Below are 27,959 nucleotides of genomic sequence, written 5' to 3'. Positions count from 1 at the left end.
TTAAAAATTTCGTGAGAAAATAAAAATATTTTATGATACCAAAAAAAATTATGGATGATTGAATGGCTGATTCAAAATTTAAAACCAAATTTATAATTCCACGTTATATTTTAGTTGATACATAGGGCTATTTTTAATCACATCAATTCTGATCACTGAAATTATTTTCCTACATAACTATGGTTTTTTCCGTAAATATATTGTTATTTGTTTAATTGACATGAATATTATAATTTCTTATAGCTCATATATTTGGTGTTAACACATCATGTTTTATTTACACGAAGAGAAAAAAAAATCTTAATGTTTTTTTCTTTTGCAATTCAGGGTTAATTATCTTTAAAAAATATTGTTGTTTTAATTCAGGCGTATTGCGTACATGAAAATAATATGCGGTCGCCCGCACAGTGGCTGATGAACTCCATCTCCGACCACTTATTTCCGTGTCTCGAGAACGGCGGGCGGACAGGATTGTGATAGCATGTCCAAATTGCTTAACCTACCCATCAATCTTACACAATGTTGTACCAAGTATCGAGACTGATGGTCGGCCCCGCTTGCAAAAGCCGAATAATTCGGTAGGTAGTTGTTCCGGTAACAACATAAATGGTAGGTAAAGTGTTGCTCTCGATCGGGGAGGTGCTTAGCTGCTCGCTCACAGATGGTGAGCGGACTCGACAAAAAGTATACTGACTTTTGACCCTTGTCCTGCCTGGCGTCGGACGCAACCGTGTGAGCTGACCGGGTGCTCTACTCTTCTACCGGAACGGAAGAGAGCAGGTCGAGCGCGGCGTCGGTGGTGGTGGAGCATTGGCGGGAATGGCGGGCGGAGGCAGTGACAAGATCGACTATGTGTTCAAGGTGGTGCTGATCGGGGACTCGGCGGTGGGGAAATCGCAGATCCTGGCGCGGTTCGCGCGGAACGAGTTTAGCCTCGACTCCAAGGCCACCATCGGAGTGGAGTTCCAGACGCGAACCCTCGTCATCCAGCACAAGAGCGTCAAGGCCCAGATCTGGGACACCGCCGGCCAAGAGAGGTGCCACCTTTGCTCCCCCCAAGCACTTACCCTCTTTCGCTCCGAACCTCTACTTGTGCTCTTTAGATCTACGAGTTCTTGTACGAATCTGATCGGTTCCAGACTTTAGTGCTTTGATCTATGTGACTTTGCTTTGAGTGATTCGATTTCTTGTTGGGTTGTAGTGATTTAGCTTTTTGGTGTTAATGCTTGATTCTTAAGCGTCTTATTTAGTATATGAAAGGCAGGTTTAGGCGCGGATGCTTTCTTTTTCTTCGACTTGGTTTAACTCTATTGATCTGATCTATCTGTGAGTTTAGCTGATGAAATGTCGGTGGAGATGAATGCTTGTGTTTTAATTGGTTGTGCTCATTGCATTTGTGGTGGTGGTTGAGGGACTGATCATGCTCTAAACAGAGCTGATGGTTAGAGCTTTAGATCTCTTTGCTTTGCCCGTGCTTTGAACAGAGCAGATGATTGAAGATTATTTCACTACTTTACTTATCCTTATCAATCTTGTTTGATGTTTTCTAATTGACATGTAATATGAAGTCGATCACTCTGCTCACAGTTCAAAGTAGCAAAGCATAGATATTTAGGTTCTGTTTATAACTCTGGGTGGTGGTATTCCTTCTAGCGAGATAATTTTTACTGGACATAAGTGTTTCCTCTTGGTAGTAGTGACTTAGATAGGGAGTTTGGGAGGCACCAGGAAAAACTTGAGGGCATAGCTAGTGATATGATTTTTCTGGACATAAAAATCACCTTGTAGGTGTATTTCCTGAAATTTTGAGAGCAGATGACATTCCCATTTATAGATTTCATCACTTTGAGACTATTCAAATGGAACTGCAACTGGCTGTCTCATCTATGAGGTGTTGGTGCTTGGTGTTAGACATCCAAAAAGGACCTTCTTATAATTAGCTGTGTCTGCAAAACTAGATGTTAAATATTAACCTTATTAATGTTTGACTTTGTGGCAAATTGCTATGTGAATCCGATTTCAATAGTAATAATCTTTTCAGACTAAATGAATGAAGATCAACGAGCCATCATATTAAGGTACTATTAAACTCATCCTTAACCAGTTATAAACCATATGGTGGCATATGGTCGGACAATTATGCAACCATAAATGTTCTGTAGGACCATAATTTGGCACTGAACTATGTTAGCTGGCATGTGTGAAACTAGTAAATTGAAAGAGAAATTTTGTACATCACCGTCGATCACTATCTTTCAAAATGGGATTTGACATGAAAATTTGTCTACATCCTTTTCTAAAATTACTGATATACTAACAACATTTTCTTAACCTGTTATTCGACCTTTATATGTCAGGCAGCTATACACATTGTTTATCAAAACTATGTAAACATAAGATGATACTACCAGCTGCAGAAATCTGTTTGGTTGCTAGATGCACAAATTTATATTCAAGATACATGCTTCAGTACAACTTGAATTTCTTTTGATCTAATTTTGTATATATTTAATAGTTACTGTGCCTTTTCATGGAGTTGAACCATATAAATTTCATTAATAGGAAACATATGTTGGCATTAATATTATATTGAAAAAGATGGATGTGGCACAGCAGTGATGCTTAAAGTATCTCTATTGGAATAGATTGGTAAAACTCTAGAGAATATATTAAAATTATGTGTTCTCTCCGTCTCCTCTTTCCGAGGCATGAAAGGTTGGCAGTTAAGTGCGCCTCACAGAAAGGTTTTGATGCATGAAATTTACTTTATTCTGCATCTGAGCTACATGTTTCTTTGCAGCGTAATGAAGGCTCCAAATGCTTGTTGAATTCTGTATGATGATCATATTGATACCCATGTTTTTAGACAGTGATTAGCTAACTGATTCGTATTTTACTTGTGAGCTGCTATCGTTATGTCTGTGCTATTATGTTAGTTATTTGTTACCTTGCTGAACTCACTTCTTATATGATTCTTGCGATAGTGTCACTTATTACCTGATGATTTGGTGCTACTTGTGTTTGCCGTCTTGTTTCGGATGCGATGAATCGTTGCTGATGATTTTTACCTAGTACAGGTATAGAGCTGTCACAAGTGCATACTACAGAGGAGCAGTTGGGGCCTTGATTGTTTACGATATCACCAGACGTCAATGCTTTGACCACATTCCACGGTGGCTTGAGGAGCTGCGGAGCCATGCTGACAAAAACATTGTGATCATGTTAGTTGGCAACAAGACTGATCTCGAGGACCAGAGAGCTGTACCGATGGAAGATGCCCGGGAATTTGCTCAGAAAGAAAACCTCTTCTTTCTGGAAACATCAGCGCTAGATGCTACCAATGTGGAGAATGCCTTCCAGACTGTGCTGACTGAGATTTTCAACATCGTCAACAGGAAGAGCCTGACCTCTGACCCTCAGAGCAACAACAGTGCACCGACGCTGCCTGCAAAGAAGATCATCATCCCTGGCCCAGCGCAAGAGATTCCAAAGAGTAAGATGTGCTGTAAGGCTTCCTAGATGATGCTTTGCCTCTTCAGTAGTCGTTGCTGGAAGCATCCGAGTTGTCACAGTAATTGTCATATGTCTTTATTGTTGAAATCTTGATGGAGGGGATAAGCTTCTGAACTCGGAAGAACTGATTCAATCTTTTATGTGGTTTGGGCTTGGTGGATCAAGTGAAAGATCCGATGATACTTTCTGTCTATACCATACCACAGGCTACAACAACTAAATAGCTTTCCCTGGCACTGTGTTTAATCAAGTTAATTTGTGCACTAAAGGTTCTTTACGAGTAAACTCTCTCAGTCCCTGTTTGATACTTACAAACGCAAATGCATTTCTCGTGTTTTTAGAACCAATCTTTTGTTATTTTCAGCTCACTGTCCACAACAATAATGTAGTTTTATACAATCAATAAACCTATTTATCTACAATTTTAAGTTAACTTCACGATCGGGGAAGCTAAGAACATTCTTATGATATTCGAGTGCTGACTTGGTAGGTTTTGTTGGCTTATTCTGATGGCATTCGACTGGTTATGATGGCTTTACCACACAAAGAAGTCATATTTTTTAGACTGTTTAGCTCATATATAATTATAATATTTCGAGTGGAATTTTGAACTGATTTTAGTGGTGTTTTCTTGATATTGTGATGTCATCACGAGCCTAAATGCAGGCGCATCTTTAGTCCCACATTGCTAGGAGCGGAGCAACCTGCAAGAGAGGAGACTATAAAAGAAGTCGATGTCTCCATTTCAAATCATACCTTTCTCGGCCTTTTGGCTAAGATCAAGTGTAGTATCTGTTCTTATCAGTTTAATATCTGATACGTGGGTCATCGATCCATTATGATATTAAATTAATTTATTGTGGGAGAGGGCCCACCACGGTAGCTTGCTGCCGGGGCTCTCGCGCGTCGCCCATGCGTTGCACTACCGCATGCAACCCAGCGCACCCTATCAAAGCTTGATTTAAATGTTGCCCCTACTTCGCAATTTTAAAGAACTAATCTGTGGCCGTCTGATTCTCTACCAAGGGCTGGTTGGTTAGTCGAGCCTTCTTAGTTTTCGAGTAAACTCACTTAATCCCCGTTGATACTTATAAACGCAAATGCATATCTCGTTTTTAGAACCAATCTTTTGTTATTTTCAGCTCACTGTCCACAACAATAATGTAGTTTTATACAATCAATAAACCTATTTATCTACAATTTTAAGTGAACTTCACGATCGGGGAAGCTAAGAACATTCTTATGATATTCGAGTGCTGACTTGGTAGGTTTTGTTGGCTTATTCTGATGGCAATTCGACTGGTTATGATGGCTTTACCACACAAAGAAGTCATACTTTTTAGACTGTTTAGCTCATATATAATTATAATATTTCGAGTGGAATTTTGAACTGATTTTAGTGGTGTTTTCTTGATATTGTGATGTCATCACGAGCCTAAATGCAGGCGCATCTTTAGTCCCACATTGCTAGGAGCGGAGCAACCTGCAAGAGAGGAGACTATAAAAGAAGTCGATGTCTCCATTTCAAATCATACCTTTCTCGGCCTTTTGGCTAAGTTCAAGTGTAGTATCTGTTCTTATCAGTTTAATATCTGATACGTGGGTCATCGATCCATTATGATATTAAATTAATTTATTGTGGGAGAGGGCCCATCACGGTAGCTTGCTGCCGGGGCTCTCGCGCGTCGCCCATGCGTTGCACTACCGCATGCAACCCAGCGCACCCTATCAAAGCTTGATTTAAATGTTGCCCCTACTTCGCAATTTTAAAGAACTAATCTGTGGCCGTCTGATTCTCTACCAAGGGCTGGTTGGTTAGTCGAGCCTTCTTAGTTTTCGAGTAAACTCACTTAATCCCCGTTGATACTTATAAACGCAAATGCATATCTCGTTTTTAGAACCAATCTTTTGTTATTTTCAGCTCACTGTCCACAACAATAATGTAGTTTTATACAATCAATAAACCTATTTATCTACAATTTTAAGTGAACTTCACGATCGGGGAAGCTAAGAACATTCTTATGATATTCGAGTGCTGACTTGGTAGGTTTTGTTGGCTTATTCTGATGACATTCGACTGGTTATGATGGCTTTACCACACAAAGAAGTCATACTTTTTAGACTGTTTAGCTCATATATAATTCTAATATTTCGAGTGAAATTTTGAACTGATTTTAGTGGTGTTTTCTTGATATTGTGCTGTCATCACGAGCCCAAATGCAGGCGCATCTTTAGTCCCACATTGCTAGGAGCGGAGCGACATGCAAGAGAGGAGACTATAAAAGAGTTCGATGTCTCCATTTCAAATGATACCTTTCTCGGCCTTTTGGCTAAGATCAAGTGTAGTATCTGTTCTTATCAGTTTAATATCTGATACGTGGATTATCGATCCACTATGATATTAAATTAATTTATTATGGGAGAGGGCCCACCACGGTAGCTTGCTGCCGGGGCTCTCGCGCGTCGCCCATGCGTTGCACTACCGCATGCAACCCGGCGCACCCTATCAAAGTTTGATTTAAATGTTGCCCCTACTTCGCAATTTTAAAGAACTAATCTGTGGCCGTCTGATTCTCTACCAAGGGCTGGTTGGTTAGTCTAAGCCTTCTTAGTTTTCGAGTAAACTCTCTTAATCCCCGTTGATACTTATAAACGCAAATGCATATCTCGTTTTTAGAACCAATCTTTTGTTATTTTCAGCTCACTGTCCACAACAATAATGTAGTTTTATACAATCAATAAACCTATTTATCTACAATTTTAAGTCAACTTCACGATCGGGGAAGCTAAGAACATTCTTAAGATATTCGAGTGCTTCTTATGATATTCGAGTGCTGATGTGAAGTTGACTTAAAATTGTAGATAGGTTTGTTGGCTTATTCTGATGGCATTCGACTGGTTGGCTTATTCTGATGGCATTCGACTGGTTATGATGTCTTTACCACACAAAGAAGTCGTGTTTTCTTGATGTTGTGCTGTCATCACGAGCCGCAGGCGCATCTTTAGTCCCACATTGCTAGGAGCGGAGCGACATGCAAGAGAGGAGACTATAAAAAAGGTCGATGTCTTTATTTCAAATCATACCTTTCTCGGCCTTTTGGCTAAGATCAAGTGTAGTATCTGTTCTTATCAGTTTAATATCTGATACATGGGTCATTGATCCAATATGATATTAAATTAATTTATTGTGGGAGAGGGCCCACCGCGGTAGCTTGCTGCCGTGGCTCTCGCGCGTCGCCCATGCGTTGCACTACCGCACGGGCCCGACGCACCCTATCAAAGCTTGATGTAAATGTTGTCCTACTTTGCAATTTTAAAGAATTAATCTGCGGCCGTCTGATTCTCTACCAAGGGCTGGTTGGTTAGTCTAAGCCTTCTTAGATTTCGAGTAAACTCTCTTAATCCCCATTGATACTTACAAACGCAAATGCATTTCTCGTTTTTAGAACCAACCTTTTGTTATTTTCAGCTCACTGTCCACAACAATAATGTAGTTTTATACAATCAATAAACTTATTTATCTATAATTTTAAGTGAACTTCACGATCGGGGAAGCTAAGAACATTCTTATGATATTCGAGTGCTGACTTGGTAGGTTTTGTTGGCTTATTCTGATGGCATTCGACTGGTTATGATGGCTTTACCACACAAAGAAGTCATATTTTTTAGACTGTTTAGCTCATATATAATTATAATATTTCGAGTGGAATTTTGAACTGATTTTAGTGGTGTTTTCTTGATATTGTGATGTCATCACGAGCCTAAATGCAGGCGCATCTTTAGTCCCACATTGCTAGGAGCGGAGCAACCTGCAAGAGAGGAGACTATAAAAGAAGTCGATGTCTCCATTTCAAATCATACCTTTCTCGGCCTTTTGGCTAAGATCAAGTGTAGTATCTGTTCTTATCAGTTTAATATCTGATACGTGGGTCATCGATCCACGGTAGCTTGCTGCCGGGGCTCTCGCGCGTCGCCCATGCGTTGCACTACCGCATGCAACCCAGCGCACCCTATCAAAGCTTGATTTAAATGTTGCCCCTACTTCGCAATTTTAAAGAACTAATCTGTGGCCGTCTGATTCTCTACCAAGGGCTGGTTGGTTAGTCGAGCCTTCTTAGTTTTCGAGTAAACTCACTTAATCCCCGTTGATACTTATAAACGCAAATGCATATCTCGTTTTTAGAACCAATCTTTTGTTATTTTCAGCTCACTGTCCACAACAATAATGTAGTTTTATACAATCAATAAACCTATTTATCTACAATTTTAAGTGAACTTCACGATCGGGGAAGCTAAGAACATTCTTATGATATTCGAGTGCTGACTTGGTAGGTTTTGTTGGCTTATTCTGATGGCAATTCGACTGGTTATGATGGCTTTACCACACGTGTTTTCTTGATATTGTGATGTCATCACGAGCCTAAATGCAGGCGCATCTTTAGTCCCACATTGCTAGGAGCGGAGCAACCTGCAAGAGAGGAGACTATAAAAGAAGTCGATGTCTCCATTTCAAATCATACCTTTCTCGGCCTTTTGGCTAAGATCAAGTGTAGTATCTGTTCTTATCAGTTTAATATCTGATACGTGGGTCATCGATCCATTATGATATTAAATTAATTTATTGTGGGAGAGGGCCCACCACGGTAGCTTGCTGCCGGGGCTCTCGCGCGTCGCCCATGCGTTGCACTACCGCATGCAACCCAGCGCACCCTATCAAAGCTTGATTTAAATGTTGCCCCTACTTCGCAATTTTAAAGAACTAATCTGTGGCCGTCTGATTCTCTACCAAGGGCTGGTTGGTTAGTCGAGCCTTCTTAGTTTTCGAGTAAACTCACTTAATCCCCGTTGATACTTATAAACGCAAATGCATATCTCGTTTTTAGAACCAATCTTTTGTTATTTTCAGCTCACTGTCCACAACAATAATGTAGTTTTATACAATCAATAAACCTATTTATCTACAATTTTAAGTGAACTTCACGATCGGGGAAGCTAAGAACATTCTTATGATATTCGAGTGCTGACTTGGTAGGTTTTGTTGGCTTATTCTGATGGCATTCGACTGGTTATGATGGCTTTACCACACAAAGAAGTCATACTTTTTAGACTGTTTAGCTCATATATAATTATAATATTTCGAGTGGAATTTTGAACTGATTTTAGTGGTGTTTTCTTGATATTGTGCTGTCATCACGAGCCTAAATGCAGGCGCATCTTTAGTCCCACATTGCTAGTAGCGGAGCAACATGCAAGAGAGGAGACTATAAAAGAGGTCGATGTCTCCATTTCAAATCATACCTTTCTCGGCCTTTTGGCTAAGATCAAGTGTAGTATCTGTTCTTATCAGTTTAATATCTGATACGTGGGTCATCGATCCATTATGATATTAAATTAATTTATTGTGGGAGAGGGCCCACCACGGTAGCTTGCTGCCGGGGCTCTCGCGCGTCGCCCATGCGTTGCACTACCGCATGCAACCCAGCGCACCCTATCAAAGCTTGATTTAAATGTTGCCCCTACTTCGCAATTTTAAAGAACTAATCTGTGGCCGTCCGATTCTCTACCAAGGGCTGGTTGGTTAGTCAAGCCTTCTTAGTTTTCGAGTAAACTCACTTAATCCCCGTTGATACTTATAAACGCAAATGCATATCTCATTTTTAGAACCAATCTTTTGTTATTTTCAGCTCACTGTCCACAACAATAATGTAGTTTTATACAATCAATAAACCTATTTATCTACAATTTTAAGTCAACTTCACGATCGGGGAAGCTAAGAACATTCTTATGATATTCGAGTGCTGATGTGAAGTTGACTTAAAATTGTAGATAGGTTTGTGTGAAGTTGACTTAAAATTGTAGATAGGTTTGTTGGCTTATTCTGATGGCATTCGATTGGTTGGCTTATTCTGATGGCATTCGACTGGAGCCGCAGGCGCATCTTTAGTCCCACATTGCTAGGAGCGGAGCGACATGCAAGAGAGGAGACTATAAAAAAGGTCGATGTCTTCATTTCAAATCATACCTTTCTCGGCCTTTTGGCTAAGATCAAGTGTAGTATCTGTTCTTATCAGTTTAATATCTGATACGTGGGTCATTGATCCACTATGATATTAAATTAATTTATTGTGGGAGAGGGCCTACCGCGGTAGCTTGCTGCCGTGGCTCTCGCGCGTCGCCCATGCGTTGCACTACCGCACGGGCCCGACGCACCCTATCAAAGCTTGATGTAAATGTTGTCCTACTTTGCAATTTTAAAGAATTAATCTGCGGCCGTCTGATTCTCTACCAAGGGCTGGTTGGTTAGTCTAAGCCTTCTTAGATTTCGAGTAAACTCTCTTAATCCCCATTGATACTTACAAACGCAAATGCATTTCTCATTTTTAGAACCAACCTTTTGTTATTTTCAGCTCACTGTCCACAACAATAATGTAGTTTTATACAATCAATAAACCTATTTATCTACAATTTTAAGTGAACTTCACGATCGGGGAAGCTAAGAACATTCTTATGATATTCGAGTGCTGACTTGGTAGGTTTTGTTGGCTTATTCTGATGGCATTCGACTGGTTATGATGGCTTTACCACACAAAGAAGTCATACTTTTTAGACTGTTTAGCTCATATATAATTATAATATTTCGAGTGGAATTTTGAACTGATTTTAGTGGTGTTTTCTTGATATTGTGCTGTCATCACGAGCCTAAATGCAGGCGCATCTTTAGTCCCACATTGCTAGGAGCGGAGCAACATGCAAGAGAGGAGACTATAAAAGAGGTCGATGTCTCCATTTCAAATCATACCTTTCTCGGCCTTTTGGCTAAGATCAAGTGTAGTATCTGTTCTTATCAGTTTAATATCTGATACGTGGGTCATCGATCCATTATGATATTAAATTAATTTATTGTGGGAGAGGGCCCACCACGGTAGCTTGCTGCCGGGGCTCTCGCGCGTCGCCCATGCGTTGCACTACCGCATGCAACCCAGCGCACCCTATCAAAGCTTGATTTAAATGTTGCCCCTACTTCGCAATTTTAAAGAACTAATCTGTGGCCGTCTGATTCTCTACCAAGGGGTGGTTGGTTAGTCAAGCCTTCTTTGTTTTCGAGTAAACTCACTTAATCCCCGTTGATACTTATAAACGCAAATGCATATCTCATTTTTAGAACCAATCTTTTGTTATTTTCAGCTCACTGTCCACAACAATAATGTAGTTTTATACAATCAATAAACCTATTTATCTACAATTTTAAGTCAACTTCACGATCGGGGAAGCTAAGAACATTCTTATGATATTCGAGTGCTGATGTGAAGTTGACTTAAAATTGTAGATAGGTTTGTGTGAAGTTGACTTAAAATTGTAGATAGGTTTGTTGGCTTATTCTGATGGCATTCGACTGGTTGGCTTATTCTGATGCCATTCGACTGGTTGGCTTATTCTGATGGCATTCGACTGGTTATGATGGCTTTACCACACAAAGAAGTCGTGTTTTCTTGATGTTGTGCTGTCATCACGAGCCGCAGGCGCATCTTTAGTCCCACATTGCTAGGAGCGGAGCGACATGCAAGAGAGGAGACTATAAAAAAGGTCGATGTCTTCATTTCAAATCATACCTTTCTCGGCCTTTTGGCTAAGATCAAGTGTAGTATCTGTTCTTATCAGTTTAATATCTGATACGTGGGTCATTGATCCACTATGATATTAAATTAATTTATTATGAGAGAGGGCCTACCGCGGTAGCTTGCTGTCGTGGCTCTCGCGCGTCGCCCATGCGTTGCACTACCGCACGGGCCCGACGCACCCTATCAAAGCTTGATGTAAATGTTGTCCTACTTTGCAATTTTAAAGAATTAATCTGCGGCCGTCTGATTCTCTACCAAGGGCTGGTTGGTTAGTCTAAGCCTTCTTAGATTTCGAGTAAACTCTCTTAATCCCCATTGATACTTACAAACGCAAATGCATTTCTCGTTTTTAGAACCAACCTTTTGTTATTTTCAGCTCACTGTCCACAACAATAATGTAGTTTTATACAATCAATAAACCTATTTATCTACAATTTTAAGTGAACTTCACGATCGGGGAAGCTAAGAACATTCTTATGATATTCGAGTGCTGACTTGGTAGGTTTTGTTGGCTTATTCTGATGGCATTCGACTGGTTATGATGGCTTTACCACACAAAGAAGTCATACTTTTTAGACTGTTTAGCTCATATATAATTATAATATTTCGAGTGGAATTTTGAACTGATTTTAGTGGTGTTTTCTTGATATTGTGCTGTCATCACGAGCCTAAATGCAGGCGCATCTTTAGTCCCACATTGCTAGGAGCGGAGCAACATGCAAGAGAGGAGACTATAAAAGAGGTCGATGTCTCCATTTCAAATCATACCTTTCTCGGCCTTTTGGCTAAGATCAAGTGTAGTATCTGTTCTTATCAGTTTAATATCTGATACGTGGGTCATCGATCCATTATGATATTAAATTAATTTATTGTGGGAGAGGGCCCACCACGGTAGCTTGCTGCCGGGGCTCTCGCGCGTCGCCCATGCGTTGCACTACCGCATGCAACCCAGCGCACCCTATCAAAGCTTGATTTAAATGTTGCCCCTACTTCGCAATTTTAAAGAACTAATCTGTGGCCGTTTGATTCTCTACCAAGGGCTGGTTGGTTAGTCGAGCCTTCTTAGTTTTCGAGTAAACTCACTTAATCCCCGTTGATACTTATAAACGCAAATGCATATCTCGTTTTTAGAACCAATCTTTTGTTATTTTCAGCTCACTGTCCACAACAATAATGTAGTTTTATACAATCAATAAACCTATTTATCTACAATTTTAAGTCAACTTCATGATCGGGGAAGCTAAGAACATTCTTATGATATTCGAGTGCTGATGTGAAGTTGACTTAAAATTGTAGATAGGTTTGTTGGCTTATTCTGATGGCATTCGACTGGTTGGCTTACTGGTTATGATGGCTTTACCACACAAAGAAGTCGTGTTTTCTTGATGTTGTGCTGTCATCACGAGCCGCAGGCACATCTTTAGTCCCACATTGCTAGGAGCGGAGCGACATGCAAGAGAGGAGACTATAAAAAAGGTCGATGTCTTCATTTCAAATCATACCTTTCTCGGCCTTTTGGCTAAGATCAAGTGTAGTATCTGTTCTTATCAGTTTAATATCTGATACATGGGTCATTGATCCACTATGATATTAAATTAATTTATTGTGGGAGAGGACCCACCGCGGTAGCTTGCTGCCGTGGCTCTCGCGCGTCGCCCTGCACTACCGCACGGGCCCGACGCACCCTATCAAAGCTTGATGTAAATGTTGCCCTACTTTGCAATTTTAAAGAATTAATCTGCGGCCGTCTGATTCTCTACCAAGGGCTGGTTGGTTAGTCTAAGCCTTCTTAGATTTCGAGTAAACTCTCTTAATCCCCATTGATACTTACAAACGCAAATGCATTTCTCGTTTTTAGAACCAACCTTTTGTTATTTTCAGCTCACTGTCCACAACAATAATGTAGTTTTATACAATCAATAAACCTATTTATCTACAATTTTAAGTGAACTTCACGATCGGGGAAGCTAAGAACATTCTTATGATATTCGAGTGCTGACTTGGTAGGTTTTGTTGGCTTATTCTGATGGCATTCGACTGGTTATGATGGCTTTACCACACAAAGAAGTCATACTTTTTAGACTGTTTAGCTCATATATAATTATAATATTTCGAGTGGAATTTTGAACTGATTTTAGTGGTGTTTTCTTGAGTTTTCTTGATATTGTGCTGTCATCACGAGCCTAAATGCAGGCGCATCTTTAGTCCCACATTGCTAGGAGCGGAGCGACATGCAAGAGAGGAGACTATAAAAGAGGTCGATGTCTCCATTTCAAATCATACCTTTCTCGGCCTTTTGGCTAAGATCAAGTGTAGTATTTGTTCTTATCAGTTTAATATCTGATTCGTGGGTCATCGATCCACTATGATATTAAATTAATTTATTGTGGGAGAGGGCCCACCACGGTAGCTTGCTGCCGGGGCTCTCGCGCGTCGCCCATGCATTGCACTACCACAATCAATAAACCTATTTATCTACAATTTTATGTCAACTTCACGATCGAGGAAGCTAAGAACATTCTTATGATATTCGAGTGCTGATGTGAAGTTGACTTAAAATTGTGGTTATGTAGGCGCATCTTTAGTCCCACATTATTAGGAGCGGAGCGACATGCAAGAGAGGAGACTATAAAATATGTCGATGTCTTCATTTCAAATCATACTTTTCTTGGCCTTTTGGCTAAGATCAAGTGTAGTATCTGTTCTTATCAGTTTAATATCTGATACGTGGGTCATCGATCCACTATGATATTAAATTAATTTATTGTGGGAGGCTCTCGCGCGTCGCGCATGGGTTCACTACCGCACGGGCCTGGCGCACCCTATCAAAGCTTGATTTAAATGTTGCCTTACTCCGCAATTTTAAAAAGTTAATCTGCCCCGTCTGATTCTCTACCAAGGGATGGTTGGTTAATCTAAGCCTGTATTATTTTGTCTACGATTAAAGTCGATGGGTATATATATGGGCAAGGAATACCATGTTCCTTTTATAAGCCTTTGCCCTCCATGTTAAATCATCCATTCAAGAACAGAGAACGAGAAACACTGAGCGATGGAAATCATCGAGATGTCACCGGAAGCAGCCACGATGGCGCAACTCTACTCACCGGAGCTACGCATTGAGGGTTCCGCCGTCGCCTTCGTCGGACCCTGCCTCTGCTTCGGCATCCGCAAGCGTCGCTGCCTTCGACCCACCACCCGCTCCCGCAAGAAACTCCTCGTCTATGATCTTCCCCGCTCCCCGCCTTCTCCCCCTCCCCCTCACGCCATCGTCGCCTCCCTCTCTCGCTTCGACCTATCGCCCCGCTCCTCCTCTCCATTCCCTTCCGCCTACCGCCTCTCCTTGTCCTCCCCGCTCCCCTCCCCTTCCTCGTCATCATCCACCACCTCCTCCCTGACCCATTCCCCATCCTCCAGCAACTCGCCCGGCACTCCTGGCTCCCCCTTCGTACGCTGTTTCTCCCCTCGACTCGCTTCCCATCTTGAACCGATCGTCATGATCTCGCCATCCTCTTCTCCGCCGACGTTCTTGTTCGCCACTCTGCCGGAGCCGTCAGAGTCGACCGCCTCCCCCTCATCTTCCGGTCCTGATGAAGCGACAACTTCTCCCGTCGAGAAGAACAAAAAGGTCCTCCTAATCCTTCTTAATTCGTTTTTTTCTCTCGTCGAAATTATCATCGCTTCGCGATCTCCCTTTTCTTTGAGAAAATTATTCCAACAATTAGGCTTCCGGAGAAGAACAAGAGCCTAATTCTTGGCTTCCCAGATCGAGGCGGGGAAGACGAAGGACGAGCGAGCATCCACCGCAGCTGTGGCATCCTTCGTTTAGTGGTGATTCGCCGAGTCTGAAATAGAGAGAGGAAGCGAGAGGTGGCACTACCACCACTCTTCCGCAAGCAAACCGGTTCTTGCTCTGGCATCTCTGCGTGGAACGTTTCGTCATTTGGTCTTCTTCCTTCATTCTTCTCCATAACTGCTTGTACAACGACTCTCAACAACTCCTCTCAAAAGTCTTTTGTTTACATGGATATGCAGCGGTGGATCAGTGAGTACAATTCTGTCAGTTAGTTCTCTTGATCCGAATGGAACGCTCATCGATAAGCAACCAAAATATGCTTGCTTTTCTCAATTACAGAGGTTTCATTTTTGGGTGGTAAATTTTTAGAACTTCTATTTTTCCTTTTTTTTAATATATCAAATATATCATATGTCATCTTCAAATTTTCTACTTAACATCTATGTTATTTCAATATGTAAAAAAAAAAGAAGATATTTTGATGCAACATCATCATCCTCGTTTTCCTATGTTAACATGGAGAAAGGCGTTCTCCGTCGGCAAACCGAGAGCTATATAGCTATAACCGATACGATAATATAGGAAAGAGAAGAGGAGAGGGAGGTGGAGAGAGTTTGCTTGATGCAGGGTGGCTGAAGAGGTGAATCGCTGGATCTCATGGGGAAACCAATCTGTAGATCTTTGCTCCTCTTAGTTCTTGAAGTTGCTATTGAATTTTCCAGTTGATTCATGTTGGTTTCACCTATATACACCAAACATGATTGATTCTGTTTCCACGCACTTGGATGCTAAATCTTCATCTATAGGACCTCAGAGCATACAAGCTCTTTCGATGGGACACTCTTCATTGCTTGTCTAAGTGGTATAATAGATCAGCCTTATTCACTCGATGATCAGAAATCTATTGAGAACCATCGCCTAACAGCTTGAAGCTTGTGTCTTTTGTTTTTCATTCATACACATCATTCTGACCTCAAAGGGAGTCTCAGTGATGACAGCTTCATGGCGACACACTCTAATTATCTGGTGTCCAGATTTAGGAAGAGAGTTTTGGAGTCAACTTCCATGAAGGCGTGGATTCCATCATCATCTTCAGTATGGAACCCATCGTTCTTCTAAACCAAGAAGATGGTTTTGGCTTTGTTTGTCGTGGTGAGGCTTGAGTTGTCCCACATCGCTGGGAACAGAACGAAGAGCAAGACAGGAGACTATAAAAGGAGGTCGATGGCTCCTTACAAAAGCATACCTTTCTCGGCCTTTTGGCTAAGATCAAGTGTAGTATCTGTTCTTATCAGTTTAATATCTGATACGTGGGTCATCGACCTACCATGATATTAAATTAATTTCTTGTGGGGGAGGGCTCACCACGGTAGCTTGCTGCCGGGGCCCTCGAGCGTCGCCCATGCGTTGCACTACTGCACGGGCCTGGCGCACCCCTGCCAAGTCACGACACAAATATTCCTGATTCAATCACGAGTTAAAAGTAATTTATAAGGTTTGTATTGGTTCGGGATGGGTTTATCACAAATATTCCTGATTCAATCACGATTAATAAGGCATCAGGTCATGCTTAATCAAGCTGCTACAATAAAGTTACTAGGAGCATGCATATAGTTAAGAGAACCTAAGGCATACCAACAATACACACGCCAATAAACAACCACTATGTCAAAGCAGAGATGAGACTTCTTGCTTCTAAAGAAGAGGGGAACAAGAAACTTACAAAATAACAGACATCAGACTAAATCACACTTGTCAGGATCACAAAAATACAAAATACTTTGTTATCATACTTTATCCAACTTGAACAACCTTAAAAGGGTGTAATTACAAAATTCATCCTTCAAAAATTACTCATCGTGAAAGCCTCTTTTCCACAATAAAAGTAACTATAACTAGATGCATGCAACTTCTTGATGATCCCAAACCTCAACCAATAGAGGAATGTTAATGCCAGCAGTTTTTAGGCGAAGGCATTGTGAGCTATAAAGGCTGTTAAAAGTCTCACTTCACCCATGTTCTCCAATATGAATGTTCAAAAATAGGTTACTTCCCAATCGATATGGCATAACAATATTTTGAAAAATTTATCAATCTATGTAGGATACAATATACCTTAATATTATCGATCATTATTTTATTCAAGAGGTCATCCCATCTTAATTGAAAAAGAAAATATTTTTTTTAAAATTGCTCACCTCTCATGATCACACAATTACACCTTTAAACTAATCGAGTACTTTCTGCTGGTACATGAAAAATAAGAGCATTAATTAAGATAGTCTCAATATAATAATACAGCATCAAAGAATTGTTTCGATGTGCCCATTTAAACTTCTTTGGGCATTTTACACAATTTTTGTTCAAGCCATTTGTCATATCACTTTTTTCATGCCTAAGTTGGGCTTTATACCATCTCACCCAATAGATAAGTAGATTTAAAGTTAAAATGGCCAAGATTTGCTAATATTTTTGAAAATGACTTTAACTTACCATATTTCCACAATTATTTCAGAGAATGCATATTGTTGCTCATGGAAAAACATAAGACAGGAATGACATTAGCTTACAAGATCAAAGAAGATAATATTTAATTGGTTATTGAATGCAAACCGGTAATCAAGAACAAAACAGGAAAATCATTTTATACTAATGAAGTCTAAGGTCAAGAAAATGAATCTTCAACACAAAAGACAAAAAGGGAGATTTCAGCATCTAATCTTTCAAATAAAAAATTGCTAAGAGTCATTTGGCTGCCACAAATTATGAACTTCCATAATAATGATTAATTGGACATTAAGAAGAACAACCAATCTTTTGAAGTTGATTAATCTTCAACTTCAAAAGGGTAGTTTTATCAAACAACCAAAAAATGAGTTGACACGATTTGGACAGGAATGGTAGAAGACAAGGTCACAAGCAAAAGGTCAAAGTTGTATCACAACAAATGCTATGCAACAAAACAATCCAAAGCTCACAGGATATGGACAGAAGTAGATGATAAGACCACAAACAAGAGATCAAGGACCTCTCACCAAAGAATGCTAAGCAACAATATAATCCAATGCTCTCCAACTCCGACACCAAGTATAGGCAGTCTTCAGCATCTCTAGTTGCTGGTGTCCCTGGAGTTTCATTATGCTGATAGCACAGTCTTCATTATCCCACATCGCTGGGAACAGAACGAAGAGCAAGACAGGAGACTATAAAAGGAGGTCGATGGCTCCTTACAAAAGCATACCTTTCTCGGCCTTTTGGCTAAGATCAAGTGTAGTATCTGTTCTTATCAGTTTAATATCTGATACGTGGGTCATCGACCCACCATGATATTAAATTAATTTCTTGTGGGAGAGGGCCCACCACGGTAGCTTGCTGCCGGGGCCCTCGAGCGTCGCCCATGCGTTGCACTACTGCACGGGCCTGGCGCACCCCTGCCAAGTCACGACACAAATATTCCTGATTCAATCACGAGTTAAAAGTAATTTATTAGATTACTCCTTCCATAGTTGTATTGGTTCGGGATGGGTTTATCGTAGCGTTATATAAACAGATTACATATGATGCATAATTGTATAAACTCAATTATTGATAAATTTTTAATCGAACATAATTTAGAAAAGAAATATGATATTAATAAGCAACAAGAACATCCACTAGAATCAGAGGCAACAAGTGGCAATGCCAAGGTTGAGGCAAACACAGTAACATGATGAAGGTATCAGAGAAGGAACGGCTTGGTTGAACCTCCAACCCGGCACGGTGAACTCATCGGTACCCACAGAAGTCATGTTCGTCGATCCGGCCATGGAGGCCGGCCTTGACGCAGCCTTCGTCGCAGGGGGGGGCGCAGGCCTCTTTGGTGGCGCCGGGGGTGACCATGCACCGCTCGATCATGCAGAAGCAGAAGCACGAGTTGTCCACCGTCGTGTAGGAGACGGCGTCGACGGCAGCGACAGAGAGCACCATCACGCAGAGGAGAGCGACGGCGACGGCCTTGGTGTTTGCCATCTGGATCTTCTCTGTTGATGCTGCTGCTCCCCTTTGTCGAGCTGATGGATGGATGTGGGAGAGCGTTTTGGCTTGCATTTAAAGTGTGCACCGGAGGAGAGATTAAGTTGAACTGGTCCTCCACCGATGCCCGGGAGCCTCCTCATGTGTTGGAGGACCGCAGCTTTGTCCTATAACTAAGGGGAGACCTTAAGTTATTTTGGAGGAAAATTAAGGATATTTTGTAATATTTCAAGAAAAAGAGGATAATTTTTTAAGTGATTTTGGCAAAAAAAACCTTTTTAAGGGTATTTTGCTATTTTTATTGAAGGAAATGACTCTCTTTGAAAAATATAGAAATGAGGGATATGTAAAGAAAAATATAGTAAGTCAATAAAGAATTTTTAAAACCCATGAAGACATATATATGTAAAGAAATATATAATAATAATATATTATTATTATTATTATTTTATATATATATATATAATAATAATAATAATAAATAATAATAATAATAATAATAATAATAATAATAATAATAATAATAATAATAATAATGGGTTCAGTTTACTTGAGGCTGACTGAATCCAAAAATGAAGTCTGAGTTGGGTAAGAGAATATAAATGTTTGGAATAATTAAGCGAAAGCATAAATTATCTTCCAACTTTTGAAGAACAAAGAAAGGAATAAAAGTTCCATAATTGCTTCATCATAGTTTAGTTGAAATGAAACCATAAAACCAAAACTGTGATCTGTGATCTCAGGTTAATGCGTTAATCGCGATCATAATCGATGTTATTATTTTCTATCTTCTGCAATTCTCGTGAATGTTTTGTTGCTGGTGGGTGTTCGCGGTTGATGGTCTGTGGAAAGCGATGTCTCACTGCGACGGGGTGGTGGGCGGTGGGTGGCGGAGGGAATCCGCGGCTGGTGGCGGGTGGGCGTGCAATCCCAAGTGGCCTTCCCACTGAATTGACATTTAAATGACGTGAATCATAAATTTCTATCAATCTTCTTTCTTATTACATGCAATCATATGCATATTTGGTGATCTAATCTCCAAATCTCAGCAAAACATATGTCAATCATAACAACAAAAGGGAAAAATATCGTTCAGAGACAAATGCACACAAATATCCATGCCTATGATTTGACACCAGAGACAGACGAACATGGCTCAGATGGTCTCCTTGGAATCTTTGCCTTGTCTTGTCACGTCTCCTTCTCCGCCTTCCAATTCGTCAACGATGGGCTCAACCAGAGTGTCCACCTTCTCCACCACGTCGTCGACCTGCACGACATGAGAGATAAGCACCAACACCTGCCGTTTCAAGTCAACTCTCACAGGGACGGAAGAAAAGTCGACGCAAACACTTAATCCCCAGCATGTGTATCTCCCTTTGATCGAGCTACCAAATCCCATACTTGTATGGCGGTGAGATGAGAAACGAGGCAGGCAGTACCTCCTCAAGGATGGTTTCTGCTAGTTTTGCCTCCTTGTCTACCACTTCGGCTATCTCCTCCACCTCCAAAGCTACCTGCTTCAGCTTCGTGTTCTCCGGCAGCGCCTCCGCTACATCCATCGCTATCTTCTCCGTCGCCTCGGCCACCTTCTCCACGACCCCCACTGCCGCCTTAGCCGTCTTCTTCACCTCACCTAACATCAGGTTCCGAGACCCACAGCTTAAGCACTATAAGCTCGACAAGTTTACGGCGCTGATCAGTTGCGCATCATCTCTACCTTCGATCTTTAAGAACCTTCTGTAGAACGGCACGGCCAGGATGACTGCGGCCCCCAAAACCCATCTCGCCCTGCAGACATCACAGTCTCAGAAGGTGGAGAGGAGGAAAGATTATTAGGTGTCACTGCAACTAATGGTGTACGGTAGCAGCACCAGATGGGTATGTTGGGGTAGGGAAGACTTGGTAGATCTGGAGCTGCAGTCTTAGAATTCTTCTTCCTACGTCAGTGAAATCATGCACCCATTTAGCAAAGATTCGTAAGAAAGAAAGAGAGAGAGAGAGAGACAGAGAGTACTGTGCATCTTCTTGGCTTGGAGACGAAGCGTCGTCGCCAGCGGGGCCTGGGGATTGAGCGGCCGCCCGAAGAAAAAGAAGCCGTCGGTGTGCGCGGACGGACGTGGAGATCCCGACGAAGCGGCAAGGAAGAAGAGCGAGGCGGCGGTAGATGGAGAACTGGGGGCTTGAGGGCATGGGAGAGAGAAGCGACCGAGCCATTCCTGCACACTGATCTGATCACCTTCCTTCCTTCCTTCCTTCTTTCCTTGCAAGAAGAGGTCAATGATTGATGGTGGTGGTGGTGGTGCCCTCCTACACGCTAAGGAACTCGATCACACACATATACACATGTATACACTCATAATATATATACTCATATATATAATGAGGGTAGAAGTTTATGAACAGGAATGAAAAAGGTGACATATAGCACAGTTGACCAAACAGGAGCAGAAGGTGTCTTTTTACGGAGCTATTGATTGCTACTGCTTTGTTTTCTCTTCACATGCATATCACGTGGGGAAGTCACTTCAATTGCATTTAGTGTTTTATCTCCAAAGTAATAAAATAATTTAATTAATGAGAAAGTCACTCTATCCTTAGAAAATTAAGAATTTCTACTTTTGAAATTTTAAAGTAAGAATATGATGTCTGTGTTCTAAATATTCCGAATATGATTGATTCTATGATGATACGTCTAATATTTTTGTATTGTAACCACATAAAATCAAGAGGAGGAGATAAAAAAAAATATTTGAAAAAGAAAATATTTTGAAAATATTTTATTTTCAAGGTGAAGTCCTTCCTCTTCATTGGACGCCTATTCCATCAAGAAAACCAGACCAGTTAGCAAATCTCGTTGTCCGATAGATCATACGTTTCCTTTTCGTTCTTTACCATTGAAGCAAATGATTCCAATAGATCATAGGAAATCATCTCATCATGCTTGCCATCTCACGCTGATCTGTGAAAAGTATGTAGCCTTTATGAAGCTCCCAATCCTTATCTTCTCTGTCCCTCCGATTACAGGCTGTCGGTTGAGTTGACATAGCCATGGAGAGATCCCCAAGTCCTCAGAATGAAAGAGAAGTCAGTCTTTGATGACATACTACAGCACTTCAGTACGATGCTTGATTGAGTTGGGAAGAAGAGATCACATAGATGTGATGTGATGTGATGTCGATAAACGGCAAGCCCCTCTTTAATCTATTTCATGGCCCCATTCAATAAGTGTGATGTCCTCAGTATAATACTATATGCGCTTGTCAACAATGTTAACAATAATCATAATAGATATTGCATGGATCATAACCATCATTATAATATCTCTCAACATCACCATCAGGGAATTCAATTCTGAGCTTGATAAATGCCAACACAAGCATGTACGGCTGAGCAAATATAAGACAGGAGCAACATCATGTTAGGTGTGATTCTTCCTCGTGATAGCATCAACAAAGTTATCAGAATCGGATCGATCAACTGGACCTGATGTCAAAAGATGTGTGATTACTGCCCAACTATAATTAATCTATGGTAACTTTCACTAACAAAAAAAAAGGTTTTCACCTACTGGTGATACGATCGATGCCCTTTTCTCTTCCTAAACTTAGTGATTGATATCAAACACCTTAATCCATGGTAATATCTACTTCCAAGTCGCTGCCACGGTCTTTGCTTCATGGTTTACTGGAAGTAGCCAATCTCTCCATGCGTGCGCTGGCGTTTTTGGCCTGCAGATTAGACAGCCGGCGCACTTGGAATCAACTACAATACGAGAATCAGAGAAGACAATGAGAAATAAGAGCAGTCTCCGCAGTCTCACCTCCTCATCCCAATCACACCTGATGGTCATAATGGCTAAGATCAGCGTCTGGACTGCAGTTCCACCGATCATTCCAGCCCAAATTCCCTGCATTGTAAGTTTTGGTCGGTCAAAGTCAACAAATCTACAAGAAGCAATTATTCTTTCTTAAATTAGATGAATAATGACCATATAAGAAAATACATAGCAAAATAAGCTTATCGAAATTATGCTTTCTTGACCAACTAAGTAAATCAGGATGTTACCCATTATATAGCAGCTCCAAAAGAAAGAAAAAAAAGAAGAGATGCACATGATAATGATTGGCTATATATATATAGGAGAATACGTCAGTACGAAAAGAAAATTTCAGAGATTAAAAAAACATAAATAAAAAAATAGTTAAGGTGCTACTTGCCTATATAGATGTAAAAAACTATAAATTTCCTTGAGCTAGTCTATACATGTCCCTTTATACATTCTCTCATATAAATTTTAAATAATTTTTCTTATCTTTTCTCACATCCTTTCTATATTTATTAGAAAGAAACTTAGAAGCACTCAAAATATATTCTTTGTTCTCTTCCTTACCATAACCTTGAGATATATAAGGCACTTCTAGAACAATCAAATCTTAATTGCTAAGTTTTTAGTTTCATACTTGAATTCCTTGTGATCTAAGCTTCAATATTGTCTTATTTTCCAGTAACTTGGTTCCTATTTGGACTCCATAAATACTTGTCAGCTTTAATAATATATACTTTTTAAAATTTATCTAAAATGGGGACCCTTCTTTAAAATTATCCTAGTTGCAAAAATTGTGGCCAACTAAATGAATATAACAGAGAACTTTGTTGACTCTCATAGTTTTATATTTTTCGTTTTCTTTTGTAAGGCTTCAGACAACAAGTCACTTCTTTTCAAGTCTCTTCTTTACTTCCAAAGTGTACTCTCTTTTCACTATGTAATGTATCGACTAAAGCTCGATATGAAGTAGCGTGCATGGAAATAAGCAAAACATACCAGAACGCCAAGTTTGAAGACCCATCCCATGAGAATTCCAGCAGGAATTCCAACAAGGTAGTATGTTCCTATGTTAACATATGCCACCAGAGCCTGCCACCCTGACCCTACAGCAACACCTGCAGAAGACAAAGTGTGGTTAGAATGTTTCTGATGTTGAATAACTAGCAAACTTGTTTAACGTTGAGGTCAGCTAAGCTGAAGAATCACAAGAAGGATCAAACTAAGATACAGAACAGGGGAGAGTGCTCACCGGAAAGAACAGGTTGGACGCTGTTGAGGAGAACTGTGAGCGCCAGTAGAAGGGACAGTTCGTCAACGGCTTCGACCACAACCGAACTGGATGAGTAGATGAGGGCGAACTTATCATGGAGCACCAAGACCAGCAAGCAGAAGAAGAGGCCGATCACAGCAGAAGTAGCCACGGATACAATGGTGGCGAACCTAGCAGCTTTGCCATTGCCAGCTCCGAGCTCATTGGCCACCCGCACTCTAATATATCAGAAAAACCAACGAAAAAATCAATATTATAAAAATTTGGTCTTTCTAGATATTTTTCATTCAAATAATTCTAACATTTAAACTTTTTTTAGTTATTTTTAGTCTATAATGAGCAGAAATTAGCTTTTTCGGACACAATTCTGGCACAACCTTTTACATATTCTAGACAAAACATGAGATATGAAATATGAATATTTTGCAGATTGTAATGAAATTTTTCTCATGATTAATCAAACATTTTCTCTTATATATATACAAGAAAGAAATGATAGATAATTTCACAACATCGAGTTAACCAACAGTGGAGACAAAGAGTGCATAATTCTCAAATCATAATTTTGACAATATATTTACTATCCTACAGTCAAATCAATTATTTAGATACTTCAAATGCATTTTGCACCTGCATATTGTATAATTTTTCTTCCACAAACTTGACAACAAAGCACTAATTAGTGGTCTTCATTACTTGAGTAATCTAATTCGAGTTCTATTAACATTAATAAGATTATTAACTAATATACATTAAATCAGTAATTAATCAAAATTCATTAATCTTTTTACATAAACTTAGCGAACAAATAGTGCCTCTACTAATAACCTCACAATAGACACGCTCGAGAAATGAGGTTAAGTCTCCAGGAAAGGTAGACACCATACATTTGATGTCCTGTTTGGGCGAAAGATTTATGTGGACCCAATCCATGTGGTGCGTAACATATAATCCCTATGACAAGTGCCGTAGTGCGAGAACTAAATGATGGGTTCAGAAATGTCCCCATATCTGTAGCAGGTGACTGGCCGCAGGACATCGACGTAGCAGATAAAACCAACGCTGTTGCCTGCATCAACAGTGGTCCAGGGCCGCTGGCAACGGATGTACGCGGTGAATAAAACAAGCTACTGTCTTAAATAACATTTATTGGTTGATCAAGACCTACTGTCACTTTGTGAATTATTTTGAGCTGTCTCTTTCTTACTCCCACTTTCTTGACATCCACTTTCTTGACATGGACAGTTCTTTTCTACTTCTCTTTTTGGTGGAGATTAAAGCTGGAAAAAGTTGTCCGAGATGCAAAGGAAACTATATTAGAACAATAATATAAAAAAAATCTAAAGTGTAACAATTTTTTTTAAAATAAAATAAAAATATTAAGAAAGTATAATTTAAAAACATCGAAACTATCCTAAAGTCAAAGAACGTAACCTCGAGATACGATTTAATTCTTTCGAACTTTATCAGCAAACCGAAGAAATCAATAAATAAATAATAAATGATCTTGAGGTTTACGGTGTATGATTGTTGCAATCACTTTCAAACAAAGTAGCTTCCCTTCACTCTTTTGAGGAAGTTAAAGCTGGAAAATTAATAGATAAAGCAGGATGAAAAGGAAACTGTATTAGAACAGTAATATAAAAAAAATAATCTAAATTTTGATAGAATTATTTTTAACATAAAATTTTAAGAAAATATACTCCAAAAGTTGTTGGTTAAAGAACGTATCTTAAGAACAGAAAAACAAAGAAAATAAACAAGGAAATAAATAAGAAATGATCCTGCAAAAGAAAAGTAGGCATACATGATGGTTGTAGATTTTTTATTTGAATTTTTTATTTTTCTTTTTAAATGACATTTAAGCCTTCATTTAATAGATAATGAAGAAAGTCAGGCAATAAATCAAAAAATCATTCCATAAAAAATAACTAATGCAATTAAAATTTAAATGATAAGAAAGCAAATGGAGGGATAAGGAAAAAGAAGAAATATTTGGAGTTTTCTTCTCAAACCATAATTTTTGACGTACCCGGTGCCAGCAAAGAATGCCAAAGGAATCATCAACTCCCATCCATTCAAGCTCATGCTGTTGAACAAGAATTATGAAGCAGGTCAAGTCCCTACTTGTTTCAAGATCCACTGAACATTATTAGTTTTTTGACCAGAAGACAAAGGCATAACTAATACTTGCAAGGCTCAGACAGCTTACCAAATAGAGATGGCATCCACAGCGATCTCAGCGTTCTTTAGATACCCCGTCATCAAGATCAGTACTCTATAGTACCAGTTCTCCAAGCTGTGGTTACGACAAATTTAAAGAAGCTTTTTCTAGTTGCTAGTTCTTGAAAGGCAAGTAAATGAAGAAAAATTACAGTGAGAAGAACATATACGGGTACACTAAGCATATATATCACCATTAAAGATGAGTGATCTTGGATGATTTTGAAGTTGGACACTAAGGGAAGGGACTAACCATAGCATGACACCAGAAGCAGCCGAAAGCTTTATGAACTCCCACAGGCCCCCAAAGGCTTCCATGGAGAAGCCCGTCCATGTGTCGGGGCAGCTTCCGCATGCGATATACCCAAAGAGGCAGAAAATACCAACCCACCACGAGAAGTTTAGGGTGAATACAGTTCCAATTAGGCCAAATTGCAGCTTCGAAACGAAGAGCCAAGTAACGAGCAGGTGGACGACAAGGCACACTGCTGAAACTATGACAATGATCGAGTTCTTGAGCTGGCACTGCAAGAATCGTTGGAGGGGGAAGAGGAAGACGAAGGAGAAGTGCAGCGGAATGAACCACATCGACACTTGTCCGGCTTGCACCGCCAGTTCGGGCGGCTGCCCGATGAGCATCAGGATGGGGGTGGCAAAGAAGTAAATCGGGAGCAAGAGGACCGCACACAGGAAAAGCACAATGCACGATCGCTGCAGGTACACGCCTAGCATATGGTACTTCTTAGCGCCGAAAGCCTGCCCACATAGTGTCTCCAATGCGCTCGCCATTCCAAGCTGCAATTGATGATTGCAATCAGTTTCCAACAGTCGGAAGAACTTCGAATCGTCAAATTGGGGGAAGTAATTCCATCAAACATTACGATATTAACATGACATCTTAATCAATCGATTAATTGATCCTCCTTCGTTCTTCTGAGAAAAAAATAAAGGAATGTCGGATTCAACTTAATATAGCAGAAACGCTTTTTTCCCCTCATTTAACTGAAGATAATTTGATCATAGCAATGTCCCCTAAACATGCTCCTCCATCGGATGCCACAGGTCAAGACGATTACTGAACATGACAGAAAGGGAATTTATAGGCTTCCAAGCAAATCGAGCAACTACATATTCTCTTCCCAGATCTAAAGAATTGGGGAAAAGTTCAGAGAGACGGGAAACGGTTAATACCATTAGGCCGAAGCTGAATCCAACGACGACGGTGTTGGCGATGGAGATGGATGCGAGCTCGAGGTCGCCGAGGTGGCCTGCGAAGGCCTGGGTGATGACGTTCAAACTGTAGATTACCACCCTGCCAAAGATCGCCGGGCCTACGATCCTCCATAGCTTCCTGGACTCGATCCAAGACCTCCTCACCAACCCCGTCCCCGACACTTCCTCCTCCTTGACTTCCCCTTGGAGAAGGGCAATCCTCTCCTCTCCATTCCCCATCACCCCCGTCTCTGTTCCCCTCCGTTTCCTTCCTCTGCCGTGGAGGGGCAACGGATAAAGATGCACGAGAAGGGCAACGCTACCGTTTGCCCTGTTCAGTTGTTCTATCGCCGTGCGAAGGCAGCATGATTGACGTGGTTGACAGACATACACTTATCAGTTATTGCGCAATGCCATGTCTCCACGTGGCAATATTTCACTGGATCTAATATCGGGCCCCACCTTTCACTGTATTGAGCCATATTC

General features: G+C 40.5%; 4 protein-coding genes, 14 non-coding genes and 2 pseudogenes across 21 annotated transcripts; 18 read left to right on the top strand and 2 right to left on the bottom strand.

The window, feature by feature from the left end:
* The first annotated feature begins 642 nt into the window (after nucleotides 1-642).
* On the top strand, nucleotides 643-3,706 carry LOC135607975 (ras-related protein Rab11D-like). Its single transcript, XM_065100314.1, has 2 exons — nucleotides 643-1,037; nucleotides 3,078-3,706. Exons 1-2 carry the CDS (start codon nucleotides 820-822, stop codon nucleotides 3,517-3,519), a joined length of 660 nt encoding a protein of 219 aa, XP_064956386.1. The 5' UTR covers nucleotides 643-819; the 3' UTR covers nucleotides 3,520-3,706.
* Nucleotides 3,707-4,265: 559 nt separating this feature from the next.
* Nucleotides 4,266-4,463, top strand: LOC135608637 (U2 spliceosomal RNA). The gene has a single exon (XR_010485611.1). It is a non-coding gene; the product is annotated as a U2 spliceosomal RNA (small nuclear RNA).
* A 581-nt stretch (nucleotides 4,464-5,044) lies between these two features.
* Nucleotides 5,045-5,242, top strand: LOC135608641 (U2 spliceosomal RNA). The gene has a single exon (XR_010485615.1). It is a non-coding gene; the product is annotated as a U2 spliceosomal RNA (small nuclear RNA).
* A 580-nt stretch (nucleotides 5,243-5,822) lies between these two features.
* LOC135608627 (U2 spliceosomal RNA) lies at nucleotides 5,823-6,020 on the top strand. The gene has a single exon (XR_010485601.1). It is a non-coding gene; the product is annotated as a U2 spliceosomal RNA (small nuclear RNA).
* Nucleotides 6,021-6,593: 573 nt separating this feature from the next.
* On the top strand, nucleotides 6,594-6,790 carry LOC135608630 (U2 spliceosomal RNA). Its single transcript, XR_010485604.1, has one exon. It is a non-coding gene; the product is annotated as a U2 spliceosomal RNA (small nuclear RNA).
* A 580-nt stretch (nucleotides 6,791-7,370) lies between these two features.
* Nucleotides 7,371-7,527, top strand: LOC135608649 (U2 spliceosomal RNA; annotated as a pseudogene).
* Nucleotides 7,528-8,029: 502 nt separating this feature from the next.
* On the top strand, nucleotides 8,030-8,227 carry LOC135608636 (U2 spliceosomal RNA). The gene has a single exon (XR_010485610.1). It is a non-coding gene; the product is annotated as a U2 spliceosomal RNA (small nuclear RNA).
* A 580-nt stretch (nucleotides 8,228-8,807) lies between these two features.
* Nucleotides 8,808-9,005, top strand: LOC135608634 (U2 spliceosomal RNA). The gene has a single exon (XR_010485608.1). It is a non-coding gene; the product is annotated as a U2 spliceosomal RNA (small nuclear RNA).
* Nucleotides 9,006-9,531: 526 nt separating this feature from the next.
* On the top strand, nucleotides 9,532-9,728 carry LOC135608625 (U2 spliceosomal RNA). Its single transcript, XR_010485599.1, has one exon. It is a non-coding gene; the product is annotated as a U2 spliceosomal RNA (small nuclear RNA).
* Nucleotides 9,729-10,308: 580 nt separating this feature from the next.
* Nucleotides 10,309-10,506, top strand: LOC135608633 (U2 spliceosomal RNA). The gene has a single exon (XR_010485607.1). It is a non-coding gene; the product is annotated as a U2 spliceosomal RNA (small nuclear RNA).
* A 613-nt stretch (nucleotides 10,507-11,119) lies between these two features.
* On the top strand, nucleotides 11,120-11,316 carry LOC135608628 (U2 spliceosomal RNA). Its single transcript, XR_010485602.1, has one exon. It is a non-coding gene; the product is annotated as a U2 spliceosomal RNA (small nuclear RNA).
* A 580-nt stretch (nucleotides 11,317-11,896) lies between these two features.
* On the top strand, nucleotides 11,897-12,094 carry LOC135608632 (U2 spliceosomal RNA). The gene has a single exon (XR_010485606.1). It is a non-coding gene; the product is annotated as a U2 spliceosomal RNA (small nuclear RNA).
* Nucleotides 12,095-12,630: 536 nt separating this feature from the next.
* Nucleotides 12,631-12,821, top strand: LOC135608642 (U2 spliceosomal RNA). The gene has a single exon (XR_010485616.1). It is a non-coding gene; the product is annotated as a U2 spliceosomal RNA (small nuclear RNA).
* A 590-nt stretch (nucleotides 12,822-13,411) lies between these two features.
* Nucleotides 13,412-13,604, top strand: LOC135608644 (U2 spliceosomal RNA). The gene has a single exon (XR_010485618.1). It is a non-coding gene; the product is annotated as a U2 spliceosomal RNA (small nuclear RNA).
* A 187-nt stretch (nucleotides 13,605-13,791) lies between these two features.
* LOC135608648 (U2 spliceosomal RNA) lies at nucleotides 13,792-13,958 on the top strand (annotated as a pseudogene).
* A 49-nt stretch (nucleotides 13,959-14,007) lies between these two features.
* On the top strand, nucleotides 14,008-15,261 carry LOC103979210 (early nodulin-20-like). Of its 2 annotated transcripts, none has more exons than XM_009395275.3 (2): nucleotides 14,008-14,760; nucleotides 14,899-15,261. In XM_009395275.3, the coding sequence occupies exons 1-2, from the start codon at nucleotides 14,185-14,187 to the stop codon at nucleotides 14,959-14,961; spliced, it is 639 nt and encodes a 212-aa protein (XP_009393550.2). In that variant the 5' UTR covers nucleotides 14,008-14,184; the 3' UTR covers nucleotides 14,962-15,261. The 2 variants fall into 2 exon arrangements, with proteins under 2 accessions (XP_009393550.2, XP_018678971.2); XM_018823426.2 differs by having other exon boundaries at nucleotides 14,858-15,261.
* A 909-nt stretch (nucleotides 15,262-16,170) lies between these two features.
* Nucleotides 16,171-16,367, top strand: LOC135608629 (U2 spliceosomal RNA). Its single transcript, XR_010485603.1, has one exon. It is a non-coding gene; the product is annotated as a U2 spliceosomal RNA (small nuclear RNA).
* Nucleotides 16,368-18,165: 1,798 nt separating this feature from the next.
* LOC135608623 (U2 spliceosomal RNA) lies at nucleotides 18,166-18,362 on the top strand. Its single transcript, XR_010485597.1, has one exon. It is a non-coding gene; the product is annotated as a U2 spliceosomal RNA (small nuclear RNA).
* A 1,540-nt stretch (nucleotides 18,363-19,902) lies between these two features.
* LOC135607974 (uncharacterized) lies at nucleotides 19,903-21,293 on the bottom strand. Its single transcript, XM_065100313.1, has 5 exons — nucleotides 20,957-21,293; nucleotides 20,814-20,879; nucleotides 20,660-20,730; nucleotides 20,382-20,575; nucleotides 19,903-20,209 (listed from the first exon to the last, which is right to left on the bottom strand). Exons 1-5 carry the CDS (start codon nucleotides 21,154-21,156, stop codon nucleotides 20,096-20,098), a joined length of 645 nt encoding a protein of 214 aa, XP_064956385.1. The 5' UTR covers nucleotides 21,157-21,293; the 3' UTR covers nucleotides 19,903-20,095.
* A 918-nt stretch (nucleotides 21,294-22,211) lies between these two features.
* LOC103979212 (protein DETOXIFICATION 27) lies at nucleotides 22,212-27,783 on the bottom strand. 3 transcript variants are annotated; one of them, XR_671235.3, is made up of 9 exons: nucleotides 27,453-27,783; nucleotides 26,515-27,056; nucleotides 26,251-26,337; nucleotides 26,071-26,127; nucleotides 24,018-24,256; nucleotides 23,765-23,883; nucleotides 22,763-22,849; nucleotides 22,507-22,670; nucleotides 22,212-22,425 (listed from the first exon to the last, which is right to left on the bottom strand). XR_671235.3 is itself a non-coding variant. In XM_065100312.1 (8 exons), exons 1-8 carry the CDS (start codon nucleotides 27,711-27,713, stop codon nucleotides 22,617-22,619), a joined length of 1,446 nt encoding a protein of 481 aa, XP_064956384.1. In that variant the 5' UTR covers nucleotides 27,714-27,783; the 3' UTR covers nucleotides 22,340-22,616. The 3 variants fall into 3 exon arrangements, 1 of the variants encoding a protein (XP_064956384.1); XR_671234.3 differs by having other exon boundaries at nucleotides 22,511-22,670; XM_065100312.1 differs by having other exon boundaries at nucleotides 22,340-22,670.
* Nucleotides 27,784-27,959: the final 176 nt, after the last annotated feature.

Source organism: Musa acuminata, chromosome BXJ2-3 (assembly GCF_036884655.1).
Source record: "Musa acuminata AAA Group cultivar baxijiao chromosome BXJ2-3, Cavendish_Baxijiao_AAA, whole genome shotgun sequence".
Classification (NCBI taxonomy): domain Eukaryota; kingdom Viridiplantae; phylum Streptophyta; class Magnoliopsida; order Zingiberales; family Musaceae; genus Musa; species Musa acuminata.
Note: the sequence above shows the minus strand (reverse complement) of the source record. Positions and strands in the feature narration are given on the sequence as shown.

Excerpts from the sequence above, each read along its gene's own strand:
- LOC135607975 (XM_065100314.1), top strand. The coding sequence starts at position 820 with ATGGCGGGCGGAGGCAGTGACAAGATCGACTATGTGTTCAAGGTGGTG. Across the intron at positions 1,038-3,077 it reads GACACCGCCGGCCAAGAGAG|GTATAGAGCTGTCACAAGTG; the intron begins GTGCCACCTTTG and ends TACCTAGTACAG.
- LOC103979210 (XM_018823426.2), top strand. The coding sequence starts at position 14,185 with ATGGAAATCATCGAGATGTCACCGGAAGCAGCCACGATGGCGCAACTC. Across the intron at positions 14,761-14,857 it reads CCGTCGAGAAGAACAAAAAG|GCTTCCGGAGAAGAACAAGA; the intron begins GTCCTCCTAATC and ends TCCAACAATTAG.
- LOC135607974 (XM_065100313.1), bottom strand. The coding sequence starts at position 21,156 with ATGGCTCGGTCGCTTCTCTCTCCCATGCCCTCAAGCCCCCAGTTCTCC. Across the intron at positions 20,880-20,956 it reads CCAAGCCAAGAAGATGCACA|GAAGAAGAATTCTAAGACTG; the intron begins GTACTCTCTGTC and ends TCACTGACGTAG. Across the intron at positions 20,210-20,381 it reads CAGAAACCATCCTTGAGGAG|GTCGACGACGTGGTGGAGAA; the intron begins GTACTGCCTGCC and ends CATGTCGTGCAG.
- LOC103979212 (XM_065100312.1), bottom strand. The coding sequence starts at position 27,713 with ATGGGGAATGGAGAGGAGAGGATTGCCCTTCTCCAAGGGGAAGTCAAG. Across the intron at positions 26,338-26,514 it reads GCTTCTGGTGTCATGCTATG|CTTGGAGAACTGGTACTATA; the intron begins GTTAGTCCCTTC and ends TCGTAACCACAG. Across the intron at positions 24,257-26,070 it reads GCATTCTTTGCTGGCACCGG|AGTGCGGGTGGCCAATGAGC; the intron begins GTACGTCAAAAA and ends CTGATATATTAG.